The following is a 26,695-nucleotide window of genomic DNA, read 5'->3' as shown; positions in this document are numbered from 1 at the left end:
AATATAGTGTTGAATAGTTTTGTTTGTTTGTTTGTTTGTTTGTTTGTTTGTTGTTTAACGCCCGCACTCAGCAATATTCCAGCTATATGACGGCGGTCTGTAAATAATCGAGTCTAGACCAGACAATCCAGTGATTAATATCATGAGCATCGATCCACGCAATTCGGATTGATGAGATGCATCAACCAAGTCAGCGAGCCTGACCACCCGATCCCGTTAGTCGCCTTTTACGACAAGCATAGTCACCTTGCATGGGTTGCTGAAGACCTATTCTACCCCAGAATCTTCACGGGTCGTGTGGACCAGTAGTTACTTCAAAGACTAGACAAATTTCATGTATAATATCTATAGCTCCGACTCTTAGTTCTTATATATGACATGTCCATAACGATAATACATCTCGTGGGGTACAAAAGATGAATATCGTCATCCCCAAACAATGATAATCGTTTCAAATTTTCATCTTTTGAGAGTACTGTTCGCAAATATGTTTTGCATAAAGAGTAAACCGCATGTGTCCCTTTCTTTGAACTGATCGCTGTATATGACATCACGAATTCAACCATAAATTTGGCTTAAATAGTTTTGGGTTTTATCACTGTACAGAAGTCACACTTACCCAGCAGCCTCGTGACGGTGTTCTCTGCGGCGATCATAGCGCCTTGTCCACCCTGTAACCTCGACAGCTTGGTGGACACGACGATGTTCTTGCCGATACGCCCACACGTGTACACCTGGGACTCACCTGCAACACACACGACAGCGGATCAGAACGGTGGTTTTAATGCTAGTTAGAACCATCATTAACATACAACCTGTGTTAACTGCTCATAATGCCATTTGCTCTTTGCGCCAAATTTAATCTGTTTCCGTGGATAATCAAGACTGTTTTTCTCTTGCGTTGACGTTTTAAAATTATTAACATTTGCATGCCTAATTTGGACTATTTGGACGTGTCTGTCACCGTCATTTCAATGTCCAGCTCCGATATATTAAATCCGGTCTATATACAGATATGCGTATGGCTTCGCTGACTTGTCTGAAGCATGTCATCGATCCCAATTGCGTGGATCGATGCTCATGGCATCAATCACTGGATTGTCTGGTCCAGACACGCCGTCATATAGCTGGAATATTGCTGAGTGCGGCGTTAAACAACAAATGCTATCAATCATGTTTCGCGCCGCATTATGGGGATATTCAAGACGTATCACGGCGGGTGTACCAGATATAGGGTTCTTATATACCCTGGAATAGGAATGCAACCAGGGCCCCGTCCCTCAAAGTGATCTTAGCGCTAAGGTGATCGTAAGTCCCATATTTAAACATAGGCTTACGATCATCGTAGCGCTAAGAGCGTTTTGAGGAACGGGGCCCTGGGCCTTAAGCGTGGTGAGCGAACGCTTCATAACCACTTGGCTTCCCACACTGACCTGCAGGTGCTATGATCGTCCACTACACATATGTACATGGGCGGTCGGGTAGCCTAGTGGTTAAAGCGTTAGCTCGTCACGCCGAAGACCCGGGTTCGATTCCCGACATGGGTACAATGTGTGAAGCCCATTTCTGGTGTCCCCCGCCGTGATATTGCTGGAATATTGCTAAAAGCGGCGTAAAACCATACTCACTCACTCACATATGTACACTCAAGCATGTATTTTGTTTTTTGTTGTGATTTTGGTTGTTTAACGAGAGCTCAACAATATTCCAGCTATATGACGGCGAGTCTGGACCAGACAATCCACCGATTGACATCATGAGTATCGGTCCACACAATTTGGATACGATGACATGCCTCAACCAAGTCAGCGAGCCGGACCACCCGATCCCGCCAGTCGCCTCTTACAACAAGCATAGTCGCCTTTGCGGCTATCAAGGATTGCTGAAGACCTTTACAAACTCGGATCTTCACGGGTAGTCAAGCATGTATGGCATGGGGAGTTAACAAGTGCATGATAGGTAGTGAGCGTATATAAGTCTGCATGACACCCCTTGACAGAATTTTCAAAACAAGATGTACAAAAAGCCTCATTGTTGACGTTAAATGAACCTTTCCTTTCTGTGGTGACATTGGAGAACACGAATAAAGCACAAAGACATTAATCTGTTACATTTCAGGTCTATAACTACCATATTTCCTCTATTTGACGCCAGCTATCCAATACACGCCACCTGTAATTGACGCCGGGTCATACACACTGTCCAAAAATAGAAGACGAGCCAAGACCCCGGATAAATTATAATGCCGTGTCCTGCAAATGTACCCTTTGTATGAGTGGAGAATTTTGGATTCGGTTAGGTAGTGTGCTGCCACTGAGCTAGCATTTAACAGAACAGACACCGGGCCTCATAACAGACGCCCGGTCGAAGGCTTGCGCGAAATTAAGTGACGTCCGGGCGTCTAATAGAGGAAATAAAGTAGATGGCTTCAATGCATTAGTGGTATGATTTAAGTGGAAAAACATGGATGTTTTATAAACATGCAGATAAGCTTTTCTGTGTGTCCTCAGAGACGATACACAGATATATGTGTATAAGTCTTCTGTTGTTGTGGGCTTGTGTTTTTATCACATGCACGTTCTACAATAAAACCCTTCATGTGTCAAAATATGCTCTCAACGATCGCATTACTTTTTTCTAGTTAGGAGAAGCTTGCCAGCAGGGAGAAGTGAATTTCGAGATAATCGAAATGTGTGTTTTGCAGGTCAGTACACAACATGCCCCCATTCTCGCCGACATCCGGGACGCTTCGCTGCGTCCAAATTCACTGACAGGCTGAATATAATCTCAATATTGAAATTGAAACAGGTGCATAACAGATGCTCCTGGCGTATAAACACGGCAGAAACGTGGACTAGAAGGAAAGTTGATTCAGATAAGAAAAGACAATATTTAGATAAAAACATGCAAAACATTATTAGAATATCAGGAACAGGAACAATGATTGACTGATCTATGAACGGGCGTACATAAAATAGGAACTCAAAACACGGCGATTCTAAGGTAAAACTACAAGAAAACTACAGCGACATTCGCAACCAAAACTTTCCAGTTGGTAAATGATGTCTGCCTAAAAAATACAAAAAAAATCAAAATATCAGCGTGAACGAAAAACGATTACTGACAAAATTTAATCAATTTACAAAAATAAACCAAGTCTTTAAAAAACACGACTAACTCACCAATGGTGGTCCCAGACCCTAGATGCATATACATACAGATATAGGTACATGTGCATTTGTCAAACATTGTGTGCATTAATTAGTGCTTGTAGGTAGATACGACAAATTTATTGTTGCATTATTTTGGTTAGAAGAGCACAATTAAGCAGTTAATATCTTATATGAAATTCTATCTAGGTGGTTAGAAGTAATGCAGTTCATATCTATCCGAGTGTGTATTTCGCGATGTGTATCACCGGTGCCCCTGTAATGACATTGGCAGTCCTTTTTAATTATGTATGAGTGAGTGAGTATGGTTTTACGCCGCTTTTAGCAATATTCCAGCAATATCACGGCGGGGGACACCAGAAATGGGCTTCACACATTGTACCCATGTCGGGAATCGAACCCGGGTCTTCGGCGTGACGAGCGAACGCTTTAACCACTAGGCTACCCGACCTAATTATGTATGAGCCAGATGTCTAATAATCTTAAGTATAAGTATGTAATTTTACCTTCAGTAATGTTTGTTAGTAAGTTAGTTTGTTTGTTGTTTAACGCCGCACTCAGAATATTCCGTCTGTATAACGGCGGACGGTAAATAATCGAGTCTGGTCCAGATAATCCGGCGCTTGACACCATGAACGTCAATGACATGCATCAACCAAGTCAGCAAGCCTGACCACCCGATCCCGTTAGTCGCCTCTTACGACTAGCATAGTCGCCTCTTACTAAAAGCATGGGCTGCTGAAAAACCTATTCTAACCCGGATATAAACCGGTAACCTTCAGTAATTACCTCAAATGGGAGTTCCCATAATAAAGGTTAGTACTGTGACGCTAATAAATAATAATAACTTTCGTGGACCCGTCTAGACTGACGCTGTCGGAGTGGATGTAATCGCGGCCATGTTTTTGTACCCACCTTCAGTCTTGAACTTGACGTATGTGGTTTTTTCCTCCATCATGGCGTCCACGGCCAGCTTCTCACAGAACAGACCCGTGATGACGCCGATTGTCGGCTGCTCCTTCCCAGTCAGCGTCGGCATCTCCTTCACCAACTTGATTTCTGGCCGGAAACAGAATTCACGTGATCATCTGTTGTTCATATACATGTATAAGATACTTCTCGACTTGAAAGGGATATTTATATTATCGCACGACATATCAACTTTCTGTAGGGAAACACAGTTAATGTCAATGTCTGTTGTTAAGCCAAAGGGACACTATTCATATGACCCAGAATCGATCCCCCACATGAGTAAAATACAATGTATGCGACGCCCATTTCTGGTGTTCCCCCATTGTGATATTGTTGGAATATTGCTAAAGGGAGCAAAACCATACTCACTCACTCACTGTTAACATAACCATACTCACTCACTCACTCACTCACTCAACAAAGTATTAATCTTCCAACTTCCCCATCAAACTGGTTCGATGCTTTGGGATTGCCTCAAGTTCAGAGACCGGTTTTAGTGGTAGTTTATACCAAGGTATGGGAATTGCAGTAGTTGGCGGTAAGATCGATCTGTGGAAAGGCGCCCTAAATAACTGATATACCCGACAAAGGCAGGCTATACTTAACACTGATGCAGTACTGGGGTTAACGTGACTTAAGATCCACGTTCTATGTATACTACTCAAAAGAAGATAAAGAACACCCGATTTTTTTCATGAATTTTAACTAAAGTCATACGAAAAAACAGTTTACTTCTTTTGAGAGATATTTATGAACAGTTCAACAAGGTTCATGTTACCTTCTTATGAAAACTATACTACTCAACTTCTTACGGGGTTAATCGGATATGTCATTTTATTTAAATATACACTTGTCATATTATGAGAATTAGTGTTGTGTATCATGGAAAGACGAAGAACTATCCCTATCAAAAGTGTTGAAGTATATATACCTCTCCCAAACGCGTGTTCTTAACCTTCGCGAGTGATATCAGTGTTTAACTATCGACAGTGTCCGTCTTTCACAGAACGTCGTGATTAACAGGAAGATAAACAAGACGTACCATGTTTGGCGTTCTGCTCCCCGGACTGTACCCGCATCCAGATCTCCTTCTCCACCTCCTGTATCAACCCCTTCCTCTGCATCTCATTCAACATCACAACGGCGGCGATGCAGTCCGTGGACTTGATTTTACACTTCCTGAGAACAACAACCTCAACATGAAGACGTGTACTTGATCTTACACTTCCTGAGAACAACAACCTCAACATGAAGACGTGGACTTGATCTTACACTTCCTGAGAACAACAACCTCATCATGAAGACGTGGACTTGATCTTACACTGCCTGAGAACAACAACCTCAACATGAAGACGTGGACTTGATCGTACACTGCATGAGAACAATAACCTCAACATGAAGACGTGGACTTGACCTTACACTGCCTGTGAACAACAACTTCAACACGAAGACGTGAACATGATCTTACACTGCGTGAGAACAACAACTTCAACATGGACATGTTTGTATATTGAGAGGACGGGGCTGCCATACTGCCCAATGCACGAATATATACCATTCCACCATTTATCTTTCCATGATATACAAAAGGAATTCCCATAATACATTGCCGGGCAAAAGACACACTGGAAAATTGGATTTGACCCAGAAATTACAAACGGTACTAAGCTGAAAAGCGTTGCCTGTTGTAAAAGAAATAATTGATATTTGATGCTTGTGATTAAGCATATAATACTCGTACTGATAAAATATATCACCATCGAATAACAATTGAGTAGTATATTCCTTTCGGAATAAAAGTCAGACAGAACATTCAACAAGTTTTATGGAAGACATGTGAAGGATATTTGACGCAACAGTGACAAAAATGATGTCCGATGAAATTTCCTATTTTTACTCGTACCACATGTAACGTGTTTCTTTAGGTGAACACCTGACATGCCTTTGCATGTGTTTGTGACGGTTCCACCGGTGATGCAGGTTACGCTCACCTTTTCGCGAACACCTGGTGTCATCACTATTTGATAGTGATTAATAAATACACGATCATGATTAAGTAGGAATCGTACAATCGACTTTGTTAGTGGCAGATATTTCTTATGAATATGGAAAGGGTTGTGTCGCATTTATTTCCCAGGCAACGTACTGTAGTAGCTCAGCCACAGGGACTGGGTTTGGGTAGGCATCTTCCAGACAACTGAGCATGCGCTGTTTCTTTGCCAACCACAGCAGGCACATCCGGATCTTTTCCCTCTTGTCGGCGCGTTCCTTGTCGTAGTTTCCTGTGAAAATATAGTAGAACTGTTTATGTCCCTTGCAAAATACCAGCAGTCCAATCGGCTCCAGTGTTGCGGTGAACACGTGTGGGTGTATTGATGTAAACCTGCGATTAATCCATATGACCCAGCAGATTCGAGGACATACATATTTGATAGATCGACAGTGAAACAATCTTGACAACTTAATCATTACTTGTCATATGATGTTACATATTTGAACATATAATCAAGGCACACGACGACGATAAACATGTAACAATGTAATTCAATAGCTTTTGTCTTACCATATTAAAATGTAATACAACATATTATAAAAATCACACACGAACACCACTGTGAATATAATGATAGCACAAGTTACCAACGACGCAAACACTTCTAATGTTTGAATGGCACAAGGTATGTACGATCAACACATGCCACGACCTACTTCTATAACACGATCCACACAGAGGTTTGATTTAGAAAAGTAGGAAAAGCTAGAACGACACAAGACAAGACAACGAAAAATGTCAGCGAAAACTATAACACCATGTTCCGTGCATAACACAGAAGTTAATATAAACAATAACACTTCTAATCAGATTGAATAGACATTATGTTGATAACATGTTCAGTGAAGTAGATAGAATGGAATTTATTTGTGTATGTGGAGTCTCGTTCCCCCAGAAACTCACTATCCGGGCTTTACTGTTGAGAAATTCTACACACGCACGCACACAAAGTTTAAAGTAATGACAACATAGCAATAGGATGTCACTAAAAAGAAAACAAATACTTATAAAAAGGAAGTTAATTGTATATAAATTTAATTAGTATCAATGTAAATCGGAATAAATAAGCCTTTGTTAAACATTTAATAAATATTAATATATTATCAGCAAATAAAACAAAGAACGTCTAAGTCCAGCAATTAAAATCGTTTAGCATATCTAGGAACGGATATCAGAGGCAAGTCTGGAAAATAAACACGTTTATCCACAAAAACACACAAAACAGAGAAGTTCGACACTGAAAATACAACACTACTGACGGTTGTACTGAAAAACATAGACATACTCATGTGAGTATCGTAGAATTCCGAAGTATTTTTCGAGCGGTGTGACGTCATTACTTCTGTGACGTCATTAAATATTACGTCAACTATGATATTCACACTACGTATAAACTCTTTTATCCTGAATCACATGAGTAATATGTGAATATTAGCATGTACATTAATGTGGTTTGTGTAATGATTTTCAGTGTCGACCTCGATCACCTGTGAAGCACAGAGAAAGACATGAAGCGGGTACACCTCGAGGGAGATATGAGTGTTATCTACCTGTGTAGGTTCTCCATACCGGCAACTCGTCTGTGATTGAACAATACAGGTTGAAGAGAAATAGAACATAAACTAAATAAGCCATGCCCATAGAATTACCCATAAATCTTACCTGTGTAATATTCAATACAGTATAAACTATTTTGAAGATAAAGTAAACCTCGACGGATAGAGAATATTGTGATTATAATTACAACACATTGTACAGTCCAAGAATATATAGTTTGTAAAACATGTAGAATATATAAGAAATATACGTAAGACAAGATTGAAGATAGATATGACCAGGTTATTGAAACATCTGTACGTAAAAATTACGTCCTCATGTTACGGTATCTTTGCTTTTAAAGGCAGTGATCGTTTATCCGGGTAACTCATTTTGTCTATAAATATAGCACTAATGATACTTCATAGTCAACCATGCATCTATATACTAGTACTTCTACTCTAAAATCCGACTAATGCATAAATAGTCTTTTATCGCTCATAAAACCCTCTGCATATTCATCATCCTAATTCAGTTTTCATTTAGTGAACATAATTTCTATACTCTTACAATGAGCCAGTGAATGTTGTTTTGTGTCACAGCCAGCACCACCCCATCCTAAATCGCGACTGTCTGTAAATAACCTGTGTATAACTAGTGTAAGATACCGAGTCTCGGCCAGGTTATGCAGAGGTTGATAGCATGAACAAAGAATTTTGCGGGGTGTCCGGGCACGATGACACAAAATCAGCCAGGTGACCACAAGGCCCTCATTGGTCGACGTTTATGACAAGTATGGGATCTAGGTGTTTGTTTAGTCCTGAGTCACCACAAGGGACTTTCCTCATTATATGTGTTATATACCACACATGTGCATTAAGTAAATAACAGGAAGAGAAGAAAATCGTTTCCGTACCTAATATTTCTGCGAACTCCCACTGTCCCTTCGAAGCTCGCCCGGTCGACAGTGCCATACAGTTTATGTTGAACTGTTTGTTCTGCGGAAGTTTGTATTTCAAGAACGTATTTTTCCCATAGTAAGCTCCCCTGCCGACCTCGATCACGTGGTTCTTCCAACTGACCCAAAAGAACCGGAAGTCGTCTTCACTGAGAAGGTTGATTGTGGTTGCCTGTGCTCTGATGGCGCCCATAGACCCGTCACGAATGAAGGATTTAGTGTTGTCTTCCGCCCCCAACACGATTTCGTGCGTCTTTCTGTCGACGTCGCCATAGACAGCCGACAACGCGAGGTACGCGTCTCCCGCGGCCTTGATCTTGAATGTGAGGAAGTGCTTGTTGTTCACCTGGACTTCCGGTACAAACTGGTAGGCATATGTGCTCGGCGTGAACACAGAGGTGAAACTCTCTGTAAGCAAAACAGTCACATCAAAATCCATATATCTATAACATAGGCGGATCCAGAGGGGGCTGAAGTGGGGTGGGTCCCCGGAGAGAGGACTTTGATATTTTGGACCCCTCCCTTTTAAAAATGCTGAATCCGCCCTTGCACAATGAGCGACTCTTTGGAAAGTATATAAAAAAAATCCTACCACGGTTTAAAATTAGAATTTGGTGCCATCATGTGACTTTTGAAGTTTTTATTGATGTCCGTCTTTTATATTCAACACCTAATGATATGTGCGATTGCAAAAGAAAACTATTATCAGAAAAGAACAGAACTTGCTATTGCAATCAGGCCTATATGATGACTTACAGAATATATACACTATAATCAACAAATGTAATCGCAATCATAATATAATGATCAATAACATATCATTTATGTAGCTAGACAGCATTTACGGAGGAATTAAATGTTTCCATGATTTTTTAGTAAGATTTGGATAGTTTTCGTAAGGTACTATTATTGGTAATCTGAAATAATTTCAGAATTTAATAATATTTGGTTTACTGAAGTAAAATATATCTACATAATTACTTCTTTGCTATTTGAAATATTTACATGAGAATAGTAAATGGAATGTATCACCAATACAAGGTTACATTTTTGAAGGAGTATTGTTCCATGGCCAGACTTCTACAGAAAGACAGCGACTGGCAGTACGAGCTGTTATCTATGTGGCGTATGTGTGGTCGCAGACAACAGTACCCCGGGAGATTACACCTACTTTATTACTGCAAATTGCCAGGCGATTGGAATGTACTTCAGACACGGCCAATCAAATTCAGTGTCGCGGGAGTCATCAAATCGGTAAATGAGATTGGTTTAAGGCGGCCGTGTCAAAACTAAAATAAATCATCTGCTACTTACGAACTGGGGGAATGTCTTCATCTGGTTCTGTCTCTTCGTTCTGCTTGACCTCAAGCTCCACGCGTTTGATCAGTCGATAATTTTTCAACAGCACCAGGGCCCGCTTCACGAACCCAATGTAATCTGAAGCAGTCACACCAATTCAGTGATACATCTGTAACATGGTATAAATGCGCCCTTCATATACTGTATATTTAAACTGAGGTGTCATGATATAACGTAGCATACTATGAACTGTTTGATTGACATTTGAGAAGTTGGTAAGTAACAGTAAAGACGAGATATTTTAAGAATGACCACTTCTTTATTCTATAATGATGCGACGTTTCGGTATAGATCCGTATACCGTTGTCGAGCAAAGATTGAGTGAGTGGGTTTGTTGTTTAACGCCGCACTCATCAATAACCCAGCTATATGGCGGCGGTCTGTAAATAATCGAGACTGGACCAGACAATCCAGTGATCAATATCTTGAGCATCGATCCATGCAATTGGGATCGATGAGATGCATCAACCAGGTCAGAGGGCCTGACTACCCGATCCCGTTTGTCGCCTCTTACGACAGGTATAGGCATGATAAGATATCATATGTTTCATTGACCCTTGTATAACGTGAACCGTATTCTACAGGAATATTATATATACTTTAGGTAACTACGGTAAAAAACACATTTAGTACCTTACATACATTATTTTACGACTTTCACACCAGTGGGTTCCGATTATTGACATAAATACATCTCTTTTAGGAGCTATAGTGATAGAACAACCAATGGCACCAACTTTTGGAGAGACTCCCTGGTGCCACAAGTTCCTGGAAGTAGTCTGTGAATGTCTTCTTCTTCTGCACCCCATCAGCCGACCCCCGGAACCAGAACTGCAGCGTCCACAGATCCTGAAACGTGGATGAGTGAGAATGTTTTTATTTTTATTCCAGCCAAGAGTTCGTGGCATCACATAGAAAATCGTTCAAATTATTAAAAAAATCACACATGATTTGTCAACAAGAAGACAGAGTCATCAATATCCTTGCATTCTTACAATTGTAAATATATCATTCGAAATCGATCAACATATTGATCCCTTTATGATGTATGCAAAATGTTATTCTTGTATCCATAGTGGTTTCCGACAAGCCGTGTCCCCATTGAAGTTAAACGGAAGGACGAGGCCCAAACCTATGTCCCACGCGGCGGGGGATAATAAACGCCAACGTTAACACGGTCGGTTCCAAAGGGCATTGCCGTGCACCGAATACTCAATAACAACCGCCATTCTGAACGCTCTCATCCAATTTGTCAGATGCCCCTTGTGTCAGATACCTTAAAATAACAAATGTTTTTTCTCCTTATTTTTATCCATTGTAAAGTGAAGTATGTGTTGAGTAATCCATATCCAATACGGATTCAAAACGTGGGGGTATTAGGGGCATTCTTAATCGTATGTCACACGAAAGAAAACATCCAAAAAATGGGAGCGACATATGCATGCAGAGCGCTAAACTAAGTAACCATTTCCTGTTTTATTAATGACGTATCGTGAAGATGATAAAGCAAACATTTGCCCTATATATGGTGAAGCATCAGTGGCATATATCCACACATACGCAATAATCTCTTTCTCTTCTGGTGCGTCCTGAAATACGCTGATCAAAGGTTGTGCTGATGACGCATCTGATAGCAGGGGTCAACCTACCTGTACCAGTTCTCTATGACCCTCATTCTTGATGGGCCTTTGTCTGAAACACCCTGAGTGCAGGGTTAAGTTTACCTATTACGGTTATCTATGACCCTTGCTTTTGATAGGACATTGTCTGACACACCTGAGAACAGGCTTAAGCTTACCTGTACCGGTTCTCTATGACCCTCATTCTTAATATGACATTGTCTGACACACCTGAGAACAGGCTTAAGCTTACCTGTACAGGTTCTCTGTGACCCTCATTCTTAATAGGACATTGTCTGACACACCTGAGAACAGGCTTAAGCTTACCTGTACAGGTTCTCTGTGACCCTCATTCTTGACGAACAGGTACGCCATAAACTCGACCCTACCCTCGCTATGCTGGACGGATTCCAGTTCTGTGGAATTATAAAATATGTATTGAGGTGTTTGCAAAGGTTACTCACAGCGTGTACTGATTAATGTCATGTTCGATTACAAAGGACATATGAGTGAGTATGTATTATGGTATGCCGCGTTTGTAGCCTTTTAACTACACAATACGGAAACATGGCTTGGTCTGCTGTGTATGGTCAAGCTGTGTGGTCTGCTGTGTGGACTTACATGAGAATTAATTATTTATATATAAAGGTGATAGGGCAGTCGCAGTTGATTGGTTTTAATTTCTGTTATTACAATATGTATGTATCATGATCAAATCTTACTCAATATTTCGAATGATATTACTCACTACTACTACTACTACTACTACTACTACTACTACTACTACTACTACTACTACTACTTCTACTACTAGCCTGACTACTACTACTACTACTACTACTACTACTACTACTACTACTACTACTACTTCTACTACTAGCCTGACTGTGCCAGGATCACCCAAACCCTCTTTGCTGCATTTTTTATTTCAATCTGTACATCATTATATCTGCACGATACATGAAAAACAATAATTTCGAAAGGCAAGATGTTATTAACAATTTGCCAAAATATGACAGATATTTTACTCACACATATAGACATACATTCATGCTGGTATTGGCGACAGCTGTTATCCCAGAACGTTGGGATGACGCTATATGCATTTTGTGGCAAGTATATTTGTTAACTGAACATAGTATTTCTGAAATCAATATCAGACCTATATCGATCTGATGATGCCGGAAATTTAACCTACCATCAGCGGTCTTACTGACGAGTATGCCCTTGTAGGGACCCCCGGCTATGTGGTGAATGTTGTTGAAGTTAATATCTTCTTTCTTCTTCCTCTCCAGTCTCATCATGGCGCGGCCATTCTTCTTCATCGCCGTCATCACGATTTCTGAAACGTAAAAAAACCATCAGATATTAATAACAGTCGAATAACCGAATCACCGAAGCCACCGCAACACTACAAACTTAAGGGCCAAAATACAACTATAGTACCTTATCAGTATATCACCATGGAATAACCATATCTTGTTTGTTTCATTTTTATCCATCATCAAACATGGGTATATGCTTTCTTTTGCCCGGCAATCTTCTGCCCTGGATCCTCACAGTGCTATATTTAGCCTGTTGCATCTGAGTACAATTATATATTACAGAAAAGGATATTATCATTGACATCAAACTAATTTGTTTGGTATTCTTTGTTTGAGGAGTAGCCGTGAAAATTATTTAAATTAGTTTGTTGATTTAGAAGCTGGAATTATCTTAAAAAGATTAACCACATTGCCAATTTTATGGAAAAAATGACAATATAACCAGGGAATTGGAACGTTTGTTGTGAAGAATATTGGCATTGGCATTATAACCAGGGAATTATCTTTGCGGAACTCCGTTCTGGGATTATAGCCACGGTGGAATGATAAGCGGGGAGGACTGTACACCCAACCTACTAGTGCTACACCATCACGTAATCTTAGGGGGGGGGGGGGGGGGGGGGTGTGTGAAGCCGTGATATTGCTGGAATATTGCTAAAAGCGGCGTAAAACCACACTCACTCTCTCACGTTATCTAGGTCCTTCACGATATTGATATGATACTGATATACTGATACTGGATGTTGTCACTCATACTATCATACGTAAATGTAAATCTGAAATGTCATTTTTGACAGTGAAGACACTAAATTTTAATACAAAGAGCTTTCTAAATGAGCGCGTGTCCACACAATACTCTTTCAACAAAGTGTAGGATGCAAGAGCGAGTGAATTAAATATAGAAATGAATTCTGAAATGTCTCGCATCAAGAGTCAGTATGATGAACCACAGCTGGTGGTATAATTAGCTGGTGCAAAGAAATAGTGTAATCTAATCAACGTCTATGCTATGACGACTCCACGACTCTGAGAGGTTATCGCGTTCCATGGTTAAGCTGAATTTGTTTTTGAACAAGTGGAGACCTGTGATTTTATCGCTTTGCATGACACGTTGACATGCAAGTGCACTTTCATCTGCTGACAACCAGCACCATGTCGTGGTACATCCAGTCTGACATTTGCCAAGGGACCGAATGTTCAGAGGAAGGTCAAATGTTATCTTGCACTCCAGGGCTCCACATTACGCCCGACACTTGCCACGCCCATTTCCACCCACGTGGACTACGTTCCTTTGACATAATGTACACTTGCATTTAAATCCCCCTATTTAACGTCACAAAGATAAAGACTAGAATTAATACAGGCACCACGCACATTCTCGGTACTCCATGGTTTAAATTAAGTCAATACAAAGCTTTAATAAAAACAGACACAACCCAGTAACCCTCTTAGGTTGCTTTCATGATGTCGGATGACTTATGGGTATACCATAAGCTCAGTCATAATGCAAATAGTGATATGTCTCCCTGACCTGTGCCATATCCGAGGAAGGAACGCTTTTCCTCAGTATGTGTGTGGAATTTTAGGGCTTGCACTTTGGGGGCGTAACAGTTAACTGTTTGTGGTCCAAACAATGATGTACCTTTAGATCATATCAGTGTTTGCACTGAAAGCGTTCACTCGTCATGCCGAGAACATGTTGGATTCGCTATAAGGGATGTGTATATGACGTCAATTCCTGGCGTTTCCTACGGTATTGCTGAGAGCGGCGACAAACCTTATTCACATACTCGCTCTACTTCCTACTCCAGAAATATCCTGGGCGATCTTAAAGCGATCTTAGCGCTACAACTATCGTAAGCCAGTGTTAACGTATGGGAGTTACGATCACCTCAGCTCTAAGATGGCCTCGTGGAACCGGGCCCTGGACTTAACACAGTGGTACAATCATCTAGTGGTCTAGACAGTAGGCGCCATATGTCTAATGTCGTCAAGCAGCGTTTCATTCATGTGTATTGTCCGTCAAAAACGAAATGTATGGTTAAATAGAAATTGATTTGTAATAATATATTTTAGATTATAATAGGAAATAATGAACAGTGGTGTGAGTAGATTTGTCCATTGTGTGATCAACGGATATCACACCCACGAACAACCGGTGTGACAAAGCATGTACGTTAAGGCTTTATTCTTTATCGATTATTTTCTTCTTTAGAAGATTATTTAAATTGGTGATACGTCAACATGCATTGACATGATTGAATGTTTTGAGCTAAGTTCCATTTCTCCAACGCATGTAGTCTCTTGGATACGACACTAGAAAAGCACTATTCATATTCTGTATTTCGACAGGGCCTTAGTTAGTCATATAGTTAACCGCTGTTCATAGATCTGCGCAGTTTTGTGTGTAGAAAATATCATTATATATAATATAAAACGTCAACGCCAGTCATAACCAGTCTCGATTATCCTCCGAAAATTGATTCCACTGGGCGTAAAAGGCAAAATAGTGGTGAAAACTATATGAATGGATCATTGAAAATCAGTGATGACACCAGGTGTTCGTAGGAAATATCTGCTAAAAGCTGCGTTTATGGTACGATTCCCACCATTATCACAACCACGTGTTTTTGACTCACTATGACAGGTGTTCTCGGAAAGGTCAGCGTATCCTGCCCCACCTGGTCATTCTCAAGTCACATCACAAAATTTTGCTACACACTCAATCACAGTTAAAATTTTATTTGTTTTCAATTTTGAAATTTTCTAGATAACATTTAGTTAAAATATACCCCTATCTTATGTATACACCATGGTTCTTGTCATGTTGTAATTGTTTTCATTTTTGTACTTTTCTAGATAAAATTTAGTTACAATATACCCCTATCTTAAGTATGCAGCGTGATTCCTGTCATGCTTTACGTATTAAGGATTTCAAACTGGTGAACTATTTATGATGGAGGACTATTTCCGATGAATGTTTGAGTGTCATTCATAACTTCATCCGGGCCTGGTGTTGACTAACGATAGCGGAATGCAGACAATGACAGGGAGGTAATTAGTGTTGCCATTTATCTCCCACAGAAATAGTTCAACATGTAACAGTAGCGTCGCTCGATCAATTGTCACCGTACTTCAACATTGAAACCATAATAGCATATCGAATCTTTCGGTTGCGCCCTAACAAGAAGTCGCTCTAAAGCAAGGGGGTATTTAAGATTAAAAGAGTTAAATATAGTTATAAGCACGGTCCCCCAAAATAATGCACCAACGAACGCACGAGCGAGCGAACTGACGAACTGACGAACTAACAAACAAAACACAACAAAATGCATAATGTCGCTTGAGCAAAGAAAGAGAAGTATTGTAGCAGGTTTAGTAAATGTATGGAAAGTAGTTTATTTATTGTACCTGAAATATATTTCTTTATATTGGGATGTATCACACTATCAACACAACATTGTGTCATTAGAGGAACTTAAGCGGTTTTATCAGAGTAATGAAGTATTAGAGATCTGAAGGAGTTGTACTTAATCCTGTGAATCTATGGACCGATCTGACAAATCTGAATACAAAATTAATTCATAAATATATAAATTACTAAAAAACAATAATAAATAAATGAATGATAAAATAGAAAATCATGATCCGTATGAGGAGATACAGAAGAACCAAGACATCGGGTTTTCATGTTGGAAGGTATCGAAACGTGTGTACAGTTTGCTGACTCAGCATAAAGTAAACGTATCCCTCATGAAGGTCAACTGCTATCAGCACAGCCAAACAAGTTGCGCGTCATGAACCATATGGCCAATATATCGCATATCTACAGTGAATGTGGACGCCGTGAATCATTATCTTTAGCTATAACATGTTTATAAAGTTTTTTTTGTTTTGTTTGTTGTTTAAGGCAATATTCCAGCTACATGACGGCGGTCTGTCCATAGCCGAATCTAGACCAGACAATCCAGTGATTGACATCATGAGCATCGATCTACGCAATTAGGATACGATGACATGCATCAACCAGGTCAGCGAGCCTGACCACCCGATCCCGTTAGTCGCCTCTTACGGCAAGGATGGGTTGCTGGAGACCCGAAATCTTAAGGGAACCATTCAAAAAAGTGTAACGTAGACACATTTTGAATATTTTACAACAGAGAAACCGGCATAACTTTGAAAAGGAGCATGAAGCTATCCCTACCCGTGAGAAATGTCAGGAATGTAAATAAGTAAACGGTCGATAAAACTACATGCACATAAACTGTGCTATAGTATACACATATTGAACCATAAGGAACAATCCATACTTCCATATTTATTTGGTGTACGCATTTTCTTCTGGTAAATATGTTAGATAGGTTTAGTTAATTTCAATAATTATTTTTTTAAAAATATTGATTTAAATCATAATAAGTATAAATATGAGTGAGCACGTTGCATGAGTGGACACGGAGACAGGTGGGACAGTCGGTGCTTGGTGTGTGACCCTGGCAATCCAATACATCGTGCTGAAACATGTCCCAGACTGCACGCACCTGCTACAAGTCATATTCTATAGTCATCCACACCAGCAGCAGCCACTGCCAACCGCATCATCATCGCCGATGACTCATGACGTTATGTTATACATAAATGTGATCATACTGCATCTGGATAACTGTAGTGGGTCAAGGTCCCTCGCGATCTGGGTACCTTTATTAAGGTGCCTCGCGATCTGGGTACCTTTATTAAGGTGCCTCACGATCTGGGTACCTTTATTAAGGTGCCTCGCGATCTGGGTACCTTTATTAAGGTGCCTCGAGATCTGGGTACCTTTGTTAAGGTGCCTCGAGATCTGGGTACATTTATTAAGGTGCCTCGAGATCTGGGTACCTTTGTTAAGATGCCTCGAGATCTGGGTACCTTTGTTAAGGTGCCTCGAGATCTGGGTACCTTTGTTAAGGTGCCGCGAGATCTGGGTACCTTTGTTAAGGTGCCGCGAGATCTGGGTACCTTTGTTAAGGTCCCTCGAGATCTGGGTACCTTTGTTAAGGTGCCTCGATTCGAGATCTGGGTACCTTTGTTAAGGTACCTCGAGATCTGGGTACCTTTATTAAGATGCCTCGAGATCCGGGTATCTTTATTAAGGTACCTCGAGATCTGGGTAATTTTACAAATGCCACTGTCACCTGGTAACTAAAAAATCACCGACATTTGATTATTATCCGTTCCAAGGCTTCGAACGGTCCAATTTTGAGAATCATGTGATCCTTAGAGAGTAAAGAGACGGAGGGCTCCAGTTGTACATGTATTGGTAATCTCCACCAAGACAACCAGAATGCATGGTCCAAACAATTTGCAGCTCCCCCATACGCCACATACAAACATCTCTTATGTTTCAGAGGACACCATCTACATCAGCAAACTGTGGCGCTTTGGACGACTGTTCCTCACTTCCACCTTTGACAGTTTGATTCGCAATGAAACACATAAAGTCTATCAAATAGCAATTTGTGGCTTTCGTTCACTTTTTGGAACCATGACAACAACATGGGTTATAGTCTGCACTGTCTCCAATGTAACACAGTAGATCTTTTCATGGACTGGTATCCACACGATAACAATTTATTTAGAAGCAACAGAAGACGTTTATCACACAGAATGTGGGTTGGCTTGCTTTAACGTCGCTTTGAACCGCTTTTAAAACATTGTTTCGCGAACACCTGGTGTCATCACAGTGATCCATTCATATAATTTTCACTGCTATTTTGCCTTTTATTTCCATTGGAATCTGTTACGACAGACACTCGAGACTGACTATCATCTGGCGTTGATTTTATTTATCTAAATTTTTCCGTTATAAAATTTTATGTGTCAGCTTAATGTGGGAGGAAAGTCCAAAGTGACACAGCACGTAAGCGATTTGGCACCGCAAAATTTCGACGGCTTGGTGATGTGTTCAATGCATGGCTCCTTCACAGGAGACATGTGCTCGTTTTGAAAGTAACAATCTATAAACAACTAACGCCGATGGAACGACACATTGATTAAAGGAACTATGTGGGTGAGTGAGTATGTTTGTACGGCTCAGTTAGCAATAGTGAAGCAATATCAACGTGTAGCTTGTACTAGTCCAGACATAAGCCTGTTTTATAGTCGCAGCCCACTGAGATACTATGACGCTGTTTTACATGGATTCCACACTCATAGACACTATACGACCCAGAGCCAACCAGTCCTTATTAAGTCCTCTTAATTCCAAACATCAGACAGGGTAACAACAAGTACCATCTTTTTGCATGAAGCGGTCAGGGGATCGAACCACAGACCTTCCGCTCTCCGGGCAGACGCTCTATCTACTAGGCCACCGAGGCGATGTATTTTTGGAGAGCAGTGACCTCAGATAGCATTAACATAACTCGACCTATAGCTGAACCCTGTATGACCTTACCATAAGTACAGGAAGCGTTCGTAGACAGCTTGACTAAACCGATCTACAGTTCAATAAACAGTTTTTATGGCGAGTGCACAGCAGGGATGGGTCTGTTATAACCACTGAACATTGTGTATGGGTTGAATAAATGAGATGGAAATAACATGGCATTTTGATATGCATCCCAAAGGGAAATAGTCTGGCGATATATTAAATCTTAAATATGATATGTATCCGCTGTTTATGATTGGTATTTTCGCACTGAACCTTCTTGCACTGTACTATATGGAGTCCCTGTGACATTTGCTATGTACCTACCTCAATCGGTACACAATCAGTTGTCCATCGGTCTCTCGGTTGACATGGGTTGATGTGTCCCCTATGTTAGTTTATGTTCCCCGATCTTATTAAATACCTTTACCTAATTTTACAGGATACACGCATATACATGAATACGTTGGTCCGAAGAATACCACAGTTAGGCACTGCGTTCATTTTTCACAATCATCAAAAAATAGCAGACGACAGAAAACAAACTTAGCGTTATTCCCCTGAAATCTATTTCATTCGGAAAATATCGTAAATATCCGGAAAATTGCGTCTTACATAATTAATTCGAGATACAAAATTGCGGTTGCACTGTTGCAAATGTGATGCCAACAGCTCGGCAATTCAAGAGGGGAACATAAGAAATGTACCTCACATGTAAATCGTGAAGATCCGGGTTAGAATAGGTCTTCAGCAACCCATGCTTGCCGTAAAAGGCGACTATGCTTGTCGTAAGAGGCGACTAACGGGATTGGGTGGTCAGGCTCGCAGACTTGGTTGATTCATGTCATCGTATCCCAGTTGTGTGAATCGATGATCATGATAAACAACAAACAGACCAACCTTACATGTTAGGAGGTACATTGAAAATAATAGAACGGACCTCGACTTATCAGAATCCGACATGCATGTGTTAGGTAAGATAAAGGACTGCTTAAGAATGCAGGCAGCCACTTAATCGGAGACGCACCTTTCTTGAAATGACAAGGAAATTTATTGCTCTTGCGAAGAGTCTGTTTAAACAAACTACAATTTGGAGTTCGTTATTTCCGTTAGGTAAATGACCTGTGCCAATATGATATAGTACGCTTAGAAACAAGCAATGAAGAAATTAGTGAAACAAGGAATTGAGAACAGTTTGGTAACACAAGGGCGTCTTTCGTTCGTTTCACTGTTTGTCAGCACCCTTACCAATGATCATCGGTTTCATAAAAGTGTTTAACGTTCACTTCGGGCCTTGCTACCACTTTCAACTGACAGACTTTAACAGAAATTCTCTTAAAAACGGCGTTAAAACTGACTCTCACTCATCATCGCATGCTTTATTGGACACTATTTATAAAATATATTGTTTCGTCCAGAAAACGCCACCCCTTATCTAAGGGATTAAGTTACAGTTGTTTAATACCCTGCCAAACAGGAATAACGTGTGTTTAAAACGAGTCGCTATTCTTATCTGGATCAGGATGTCCGGAGCAACAGCAGGTTAAATAACACATACATTACTACAGACACATAGAATCACAATGAACACGACACAGGAGCATTCTCAGGGTGTTTGATGTGCATGTAGTAGGTAAACAAAGATAGTTTATCAATAGCGTCCACTGCAGGTATAATCAGCGATAGAAACTAACAGTTTTAGTCTACTAGTCCTTATCGTGATAACATATAGCAAGACCCTTAGAATTGCAAATGTCTACCAGTCCTTATGACACCTTAACTGTTGGGCAGTTTGGCAAGGACTATAGGACGGACTAGGGCTAATTCCTAACGCTGGGTATATACAGGTGTACAGAACACCGGGCATTAAGTGCCTGTGCTTCACAAGCGGGAAGGAGGCGTCGGTAAACATGAACCACTTTGCTCTCATAATCTGTGTCAGGACTTTATGAGAGTGTTACGGGACAATGGTATAAATTTGAAATAATTCCTGACATATTTTATAACAATAAATGAATTCTGCATTTTACAACAGTTCTTGTGAATATAAGCAAGTATATTTAATTCTTGGTTCATCGTTTTGTCTTTAAATTTCGTGATATTTGTATGGTGTTGTTTAAAACGTATCGATCAACATTGAGCTAGAGTGACCTAATCAGTTGTACTTGTGTGCACATGACAGCGAGATAAGAGTTTATCCGACTGGGTCAATAACGAACAAGGTAAACCATCTCAACAGTTACCTCAGGAAGACAGGGGGCATGGGTGGCCCAGTCGTCTAGGGCGCCGCAGTTCGTGCAGGGTTGCGTCCCTTGGATTGACCAGAAAACTGTAACCGTTGGATCGAATCCTGGTTCGACCCGATTATGTTTCTGGGTTTTGTCAGCACCATACCCGTGCTCGTGAGTTTCACCAAAGTGGTAAACGTCTGAGACCTGCATCACTTCGGGCTTTTCGTGAATATATATATCTCAAAGCGGTTTTAACCCAACTCATTCACTCACACAAGTTGGGAGCCATGGGAACAACGAGGAGCTTAAACAAGTAAACCTGAAGATTTCGTCTGGAGTATATACAAGTCTGAATGCTGGCAGAAGATTGTTCATTGATAAACACTAAAGATTCTGCCCAATTTCAAAACCATATGTTGTGTTTCACGCCGCGTTGAAAGGGTTTAAGTTACACTTCGGGTTGCCAGTTGATGGTGGAATGGAAGGTGAGGGGAGGGAAAATGGGTTTAACATCGTGTCCAAGATTATTGCATTAATATAGCGACGGGCATGCACGTATGTGTGTGTGGTTGCTTGTACTAGTCCGGACTGGAGACACCATGCCGCAGTTTAACATGAATACCCTACTCAGACACAGTATACTGACTCCGAGCCGACCTGTCCCTGCTTATCCCCTTAATACCGAGCACCAGACAGCGTAACAACAAGTACAAACTTTTAACGTCTTTTGGTATGGGGGATCGAGCCCCGGATCTTCCGCTCTCCGGGCGGTCGCTCTACCACTAGGCCACGGAGGCGGTCTGGGAAGGAAGCCATAAGTGATGCAGGTCCTAGACGTTTACCACCTTGAGACCAACGGGCACGGACATGATGCTGGCAAACCAGTGACCATCACCAGGGAAAACTGTAGTTCGTATACACGATCATTGGATGCTTGCACGCTCAAGGGACGCAACTCGGTCCCTTAAATCCATATAAACTATATAACGGGTATTGTCAAAGCTTGCCTAAAGATCTTGATAATTGGTATATTTGCATTCTCTTTCTAGAACAGGTGCCCCACTATGTCTTAAGTTTTCTATAGAAGATTTACAAGGGCAATATCAATATTTAGCCTCCTCGAGGTGTACTTGGTTTGAATGAGCTGATTATGGGCCACACAGTGAAGGATTATGATGTATAGTTGTGTATAGACCGGGCGGGGTCCATGTGGATTACATTAGGAAATTAGACGTTAAGTAGAAGAGAGCTGCGTCGGTTGGTTGATGTAAAATGAAATATGATATTATAGATATCATGTCAGTAGTGTTTTTCATAAAACGCAAACATCGCCATATCATGCACTTTAGTGTCGCTATAACTTGGTATGTAAAACCATGTTGAAACCGCAGCTTATTAAGCTGAATAAGACAATGTCAGATAACGCGGGTGGTACCTCACGAAGGACGTCATCGCGTCTTTTCTATACAGTACGTGGTCCTTGCAGAACATTCGTCAATTTATATCCCCCTTGGTAATACTTGACCTGCATTTCTTCTTTGTAACTCCACCGCTCCCTTGTCAGGTTATTTAATATATATGAGGCACTACCAATACGAGTATTTACGAAACGAACTGTCCCTCGGTTGTATTTAAAGGTTATTAAGACATATTACACATGATTTCAGAAAAGTTACAACCTGTAACATTCAAACTCTGACCATGCAGATATCCAAAACTGTCACCTCCGTATCGAAAGCTTAACTTCACATGTTGATATATGCGGGTAAAGAAGTCTTCAACGGAATTTAGTTTTCCGGAACATTTGATACAAGGACACACGGGCCAACCTCAGTAAATGCTGGGGTGAAATGGACGAAATGCTAGGTAATATGAATGTTATACCACGTTTTTTTAGAGGTCTCATGTTTACAGCCATTTAGTACAGCCCTTGCTAGATAGGTGCTAACGATTTTCTGATTAACATTGAGTTCTGGTGTCCCCCGCCGTGATATTGCTTGAATATTGCTAAAAGCGGCGTAAAACCATACTCACTCACTCACTCACTCTAAGACCTGCATCACTTCCTGCTTTCCCTCCACATCAAACTGACATGCCGTGATTTACCTGAAATGGTGTTCGGCGTTAAACCCAACTCACCCACTCACTCTGATGTTTCCTGTAAACTTTTACACCAAGCAGTATTCAGGTCCCGCATATCTGCCATCAGAAGATGAATGCACTCATTGTGTGGACGTTTCTCGTTTCTCCTACTTATGCTGTATCATCGACATGCCAGGTTCTCATTAGCGACTCTGCCTAACATCTTCAGCAAGTAAACCTTGACTTTCAGCTCATATCATATATTCATACGCAGGTCACGGTCAAGGTCGACTGCATGTTGACACACGGGTGCTGAATTGACTCGTGTAAAGAATAAATAGAAATAACCTGTGTTTCATATTTTTATCGTTTCGAAAATACAAATTAAAAAAAGGCTTGAGTCATACATGTAATGCGAAACCACAAACATGAGCAACATCCTTTGTCCACGAAACCTGCTTCAAGGAGCACACAATGAATTTCTGTATTTTAAGCATGGTAGTCGTCGAGTCGCATATACAAGCTTGGCTCACCTTTCCCCGTGATTATAGTCTAGTGTATCGGGCTGCGGGGAGCCTTATAAACAGACCTATGCATAAATGTGTTTTCTGGTGAACCGGCGGGGGGAGTGGAATGGTATTGTACAGGTTCATTGTCAATCTAGGATCCTGGACTCGATCTGGGCAGTGGGGTTGTAAACAAGGGGTTAGATGGGGTATATAAAATACATGAGCATGTGAATGCACGGCAATAGAATACGATACAAATACAATGTTATACACTTGAAATGTCGTATTTACCCTCGAGTGGCTCTACAGCCATTATTGTGCAGTGGAAGTTTAACGCCTTTTTAATAGTGTAGGCGGTCATTGTGTAGATGCCAAAACACGGATCGTCGATGTTTGAATGTGACTTAAGGACAATATGGGGCTGACAAAACAAGAGTCATGACCGAATCTAATCTGGAGCCGGTTCTCCAAAGCGGCGTTAGTTCAACCAGCAGAGTTACACTATGTTGAGCCGGTGAGTGAGAGATTACTGTTCAGTGCTGTAGCTGATATTTTCGAACTATTTAACGACGCTCTGTAAATGTGGACCACACAAACAAGTGATTGATATTATGAGCAAGGTCCCATGCCACTCTGGATACGATGCCATGCAATCAACCAGGTCACAAGGCCAAACAACCCGATCCATTTAGTCGTCTCGTACGACTGGATTAGGTTACTGGGGATCTATTCTAAACCGGAATCACCATGGCCGCACCTCTATGTTAAAGTTACGATGAGAGTTGCTATAAATGTAGCACTAACCACGCTTTGTGTAATGAAACATAGGGATTCGAACCAGCAATCATTTGTCAGCCATGGGACACAACTACGCTCTGTGGACCTCTGGGCCACCCGTTCGTACGAACACTAACAACCACGACACTGTGATCCAATGATGATTGGACAAAGGCGAAGAGTATCAGAAAAAGACGTCTTAAATCGCTCTAGAACCGTATTCAATAAGGTAATCTCTGAATTACCACCTCCCAGCGTAATTGCACTTGATCCTTGTTCCCTCCAATACTGCCCCAGTTCATTAAGCCATGCTTGCCTGTACTGACGTCCGACCTACAGCTCAGACGAGAGACGTTGTATTTTCAAATAATGTCAATAGAGCCAGTAAGTACATGCAGCCGCCCCGTGAAGATCCGGGGCAAAAGACGACTATGCTTGTCGTAAAAGGCGACTAACGGGATCGGGTGGTCAGGCTCGCTGACTTGGTTGATGCATGTCATCGATCACAATTACGTGGATCGATGCTCATGATATCAATCACTGGATTGTCTGGTCCAGACTTGATTATTTACAGACCACCGTCATATAGCTGGAATATTGCTGAGTGCGGCGTTAAACAACAAACAAACCAACATACATGCAGAGGCTGCACCATGCAATAACATAGCATGCTGTGATGACTTAACGATGATGAGAAGTATCACTACTCAACATGATCTATCTTCAAAACAAACGCCATAACAATGTCTAATTGTTATCAGTGTGCACTATCACAAACATTATCCCAATATTGATCATTTTTGTCTGTTGCAGAATAGTTGAAATTAACAGATGATATAGAGTAATGGGAACTACATAATTCAACTCAGCGGTTGTGCCGCAGCTGAAGCTGTTATTGTTCCTTGCCTGACCGGCAACAATGGACCAAGTTCTCCCTCTCAGTCCATATCAGCATTTCTTCGTTTCCTTCTACAAATCAATGTCAGAGCGCCCTGAACAGTGCTCCCGTTCGATTTGAAAAAGCCTGGACGACCCAGGTGAACCCGTGTTAACCGAAGCTATCCCTGGTTGTATACTGGCTCGTGTTAGCTGATCTACTTCATACTTGGGTTGACCTAAGTAGCCCATGCCTACTGAGCCCCGGGGCTGCGGTACTCTGGTTTCATTTATTGATTCAAACATGAATAAAAACGTTTCAATGAATATATTAAACTAGATATTGGCTGTGTATGTGTATTCTTATATGCTACAGGGAAATTTAACTTTCGATTGTTAAAATAAATACTTTAGAAAAAACCATGCAACTTTGGTTATGATTTAGCATCTAGTTTCATGTAATGAACGCTATTTTGAACATTTTGGTGTTGTTTTGTAATGCATTAAATACAATAGTATCTTTTTCAGTCAATGAAACGCTTGTTAACTCCTCATAGTTGTTCGTTGTATTGATACACACCGCTAATGTGTTTCCCCTTCCCCTGGTAGTAATTTTGTATTGTATCCATAGGTTGCATTTTATTTCGGGTACTGCACTGAGTTCTCCTTGATTAACACTGGTCTAGTCAAACCAGATTGCCTGTAATGTGGTAACCTCCGTTGAATCACGTCACTCAAATTTTAAAAATCGAACGCACCAAGTATTTCAGTTTCTGTCGCTGCGCGTCAGCTTAATGTGGATGGGAAACCGGAAGTGGTGCA

General features: G+C 40.9%; 1 protein-coding gene across 3 annotated transcripts in view; it reads right to left on the bottom strand.

The window, feature by feature from the left end:
- LOC139450149 (uncharacterized) overlaps positions 1 to 26,695 on the bottom strand; it is a 40,513-nt gene that overhangs the window by 2,292 nt on the left and 11,526 nt on the right. The window contains exons 2-12 of one of the 3 annotated variants that reach the window (XM_071231815.1): positions 12,866 to 13,009; positions 11,995 to 12,083; positions 10,786 to 10,897; positions 10,004 to 10,126; positions 8,648 to 9,097; positions 7,746 to 7,775; positions 6,289 to 6,424; positions 5,185 to 5,321; positions 4,086 to 4,229; positions 3,183 to 3,200; positions 620 to 745 (exon numbers count right to left, since the gene is read on the bottom strand). In XM_071231815.1, the coding sequence (XP_071087916.1) occupies positions 620 to 745; positions 3,183 to 3,200; positions 4,086 to 4,229; positions 5,185 to 5,321; positions 6,289 to 6,424; positions 7,746 to 7,775; positions 8,648 to 9,097; positions 10,004 to 10,126; positions 10,786 to 10,897; positions 11,995 to 12,083; positions 12,866 to 13,009 (1,509 nt within the window). The remainder of the gene's footprint in view (positions 1 to 619; positions 746 to 3,182; positions 3,201 to 4,085; positions 4,230 to 5,184; positions 5,322 to 6,288; positions 6,425 to 7,745; positions 7,776 to 8,647; positions 9,098 to 10,003; positions 10,127 to 10,785; positions 10,898 to 11,994; positions 12,084 to 12,865; positions 13,010 to 26,695) is intronic. The other 2 variants (XM_071231816.1, XM_071231817.1) reach the window with 2 other exon arrangements.

This window comes from Haliotis cracherodii, unplaced genomic scaffold (assembly GCF_022045235.1).
Source record: "Haliotis cracherodii isolate W230 unplaced genomic scaffold, xgHalCrac1.p SCAF_8, whole genome shotgun sequence".
Taxonomy (NCBI): domain Eukaryota; kingdom Metazoa; phylum Mollusca; class Gastropoda; order Lepetellida; family Haliotidae; genus Haliotis; species Haliotis cracherodii.
The sequence above is the reverse complement of the archived record's forward strand: the minus strand, read 5'-3'. Positions and strand labels throughout refer to the sequence as shown.